At 32.9% G+C, this 3,037-nt stretch overlaps 1 protein-coding gene across 1 annotated transcript; it reads right to left on the bottom strand.

Moving 5' to 3' along the window:
* Positions 1 to 348: 348 nt before the first annotated feature.
* LOC107763500 (protein LIGHT-DEPENDENT SHORT HYPOCOTYLS 10-like) lies at positions 349 to 2,690 on the bottom strand. The gene is made up of 2 exons (XM_075227080.1): positions 1,791 to 2,690; positions 349 to 729 (listed from the first exon to the last, which is right to left on the bottom strand). The coding sequence occupies exon 1, from the start codon at positions 2,398 to 2,400 to the stop codon at positions 1,804 to 1,806; it is 597 nt and encodes a 198-aa protein (XP_075083181.1). The 5' UTR covers positions 2,401 to 2,690; the 3' UTR covers positions 349 to 729; positions 1,791 to 1,803.
* Positions 2,691 to 3,037: the final 347 nt, after the last annotated feature.

The following is a 3,037-nucleotide window of genomic DNA, read 5'->3' as shown; positions in this document are numbered from 1 at the left end:
TATTCACAAGCTGGACCGGAAAAAGAAAAAAGTTTACACCTCACATAAGGAGAGATGTATACGCCAAAGATGGTCACACAATTCAACAATATGTTCTTGTATATCAGCAGCAAAAAGAATCAAAAATAAAAACATTGAGGCAACATTTTGTAATTTTCTTACATTTTTGTAATTCCAGCTTCAACTTGTAATTTATTCACAACCATACTATGTAAAATGCTATTAAAAAAGACTCTTGACACAGAGTGAAGAAATGCCTAAATTCATGTTATGTATCTTTCATTTTCAACAAGCATTAGTTTATGATTAACGAAAAAAAGGATCTAGCTAGCTTGAAGATGAAAAACATAAAATAAACCATCGTTATATATTAAACCTTGAAATGTACATTTAAGTTTCACATATGGTTCATATGGGATAGTTTTACTAGGCAGGAACACACCACAGGTATCGCTAGAACCTCAGAACCTACAATAATTTATACCAAAGTATGACAACAGAATAAGGCTAAGAAGAGAATTCACTATTAAGAATTCTCTACTTGCACATTCAAAAGTTTCTAATCCAAAGCAGTATGAATCAAAATAGATACTAGAGTTTAACTTCTAACACGAATAATACACAACAACAAAAAAAAAACAGTCCGGTACACGAAGCATCCTGCGTTAACGCATGGTCCGGGAAAGGGCCGCACTCCAAGGGGGTATGATGTAGGCAGTCGAAACCTGACTGCAAGCATCAGTGGCACACATAGTACATGTAAATTAAAATTTTCATAATGTTGTTCAAAGGAAATTTTATTAGTCGTGATGTCCATTTTATTAGTCGTGATGTCCATTTCTACTAGAACTATATATACTCGAGATGACTTCAGTTAATTTTCTGCTAAGATTGAACGTGATCAACAAATGACACAAAAATGGTCTGGTTTAGGACACATAGAGGGGGAAATATGGACAGAAATGAAACTTATAAAGAGTAGAAAAAGGACTAATTAACATAGTTTAATTGTAGAACATGTACAAAAATGAACGAAAATGACAATGATACAGCTTTGAGTATTGTTATGTTATATCTATTGTCACGTGCGGATTTAGAATTTAAAGTTTATGTATTGTTATATTAATCTCAAGTAAATGTACCGTGGTAATTGGATTTACTGTAAAATATTATAATAGATAGAATAGGAGCAAAATTAAGCTATACATATACCAAAGACATGTACAACTTCTACATATATACATGCAGGATCTATTTTATTTTTTAATATACTGAATTCTACTAGCTATATAACCTTTAATCCCTTAAATTATGCATAATGGCCACCCATGGAATATAATTACAACATCACATAGAATCCCAAATGAGACAAGATTTTACAAAAGCATTCACAAAGATATTTAAAAAATTCAATAAGACCCACAAATCAAATATCGCACTATGCATGTCTACAGAGAGAGCAAGATTCAGCTTTGACGTTTCGAGTTAATCTTAACACAATACTTATTTTAACGTGAAGTATTATATAAGGTATTCAAAACTTAGTTTAGGGTTTATTGACAAAGCCACGAGTTCATTAAATGAAATTTTTCCACATATAATGATCTTAGCTATAATAGAATTCAAGCAGAATAGAGAAAATTAAATAACTTAATTCAGAGTACGTAATTTATATAACACTATTTTAACATATTTTCATATCATGAAATACCTTCTAATAGTATAGGGAAAATATACGACCCACTTAAAAAAAAAAACAACCCTCTTATTTTAAAAGCTTAAAATTTTACCCTTTTTTAACAATCAAGAAGATTGTAACTGAAAGGTCGCAGCAACAGCAGCAGTCTTACTAGTCTTAATTTGCATATTTCTCTTCTTTTTTTTCTTCTTATAAGGAATTCCTCTTGCTTTAGCTTGAGAATCTCTTACCTCTCTTAAATAAACTCTTATAGCACCACTTGCAAATGGATTACTCTCTGGTAAACCACCATTTTCTTCATAAGCAGCTCTAAGTCTTCCAATTAAAGCATCAAGACTTCCCCATGCTTGTCTAAGAGGACAAGTACATGGTCCGGGCGGTTCGGGTTGTCCGAAAAACAGACAACCATGTAAGTGAACCTTAGTCTTACCAAACTGGTCGAGGTATTTAAGAAAATCTAACACATGGTTGTAGTTGCAGTTTGATAGTGGAACCGGGGGTCTTTGATTTTTCAAGTATTGTCCGAAAGTGTTCCAATCCCGACGTTTTTGTGACTCGTATCGACTCAGCTGTGGTGGTGGTGGTAGTGGTGGTTGTGGCTGATGATGATCGGGTGGCGCTATAGTAATAGCGCCACCTGATGATGATCTCGATGATGATCCTTCTCCTACTTCTCTTATTTTCTCATTTGATGACATCATAGTTTGAAAGGTAGTGAATCACAGTCCTATATTGACAAGAACCAGCAATAAAAGCTTCGCACTTAACTGCTTGTATACAGATCGGAAAGGAGCAGCTTAGTACTAGTTGTACTACTAAGGTGACATTTTTTTTTTTGGTGAGAATGTAATGGAGGAAGAGAGAAAGAGAGAGGAGAAGAAGTGAAGTGGAGAAGAATTGAAATCAATAATGGGGGTACTGAGGAGACATTTTATGGGGTCCAATTGTAGTGCTTTAGCTCTTCTTTTTCTTCTTTCACCACACCGTTTTCTTTCTTTAATTGTACCATTAGCATTAAGTATGGCTTTTTTAAAAAGAATTTCCTTATTTTAATAATTCTGCTAGCATCATACATGCAGTCATTATCAAGAATATTAGCAAAATCCAGTACTTTAAATTAACCCTAGTGTCTAGCTATAGTAAAGTGGCGTGTATAAGAACGTCGGAATAAGGTTAATGACTTGTATATGTAAATTTTACTGTAAAAGACTAAGATGGAAAACAAAAAGAATTAGAAAATTGATTTTTTCTAATTTAGGTGATGAATAAACTACTTGTTCTTTTGATCTATATGATTTAAGTTACACATATATATTGACATACACTCTAATATTTTTG

Source organism: Nicotiana tabacum, chromosome 12, assembly GCF_000715075.1.
Source record: "Nicotiana tabacum cultivar K326 chromosome 12, ASM71507v2, whole genome shotgun sequence".
NCBI lineage: Eukaryota > Viridiplantae > Streptophyta > Magnoliopsida > Solanales > Solanaceae > Nicotiana > Nicotiana tabacum.
The sequence above is the reverse complement of the archived record's forward strand: the minus strand, read 5'-3'. Positions and strand labels throughout refer to the sequence as shown.

What these genes read in the sequence shown, in the direction of transcription:
- LOC107763500 (XM_075227080.1), bottom strand. Translation starts at nt 2,400, where the DNA reads ATGATGTCATCAAATGAGAAAATAAGAGAAGTAGGAGAAGGATCATCA.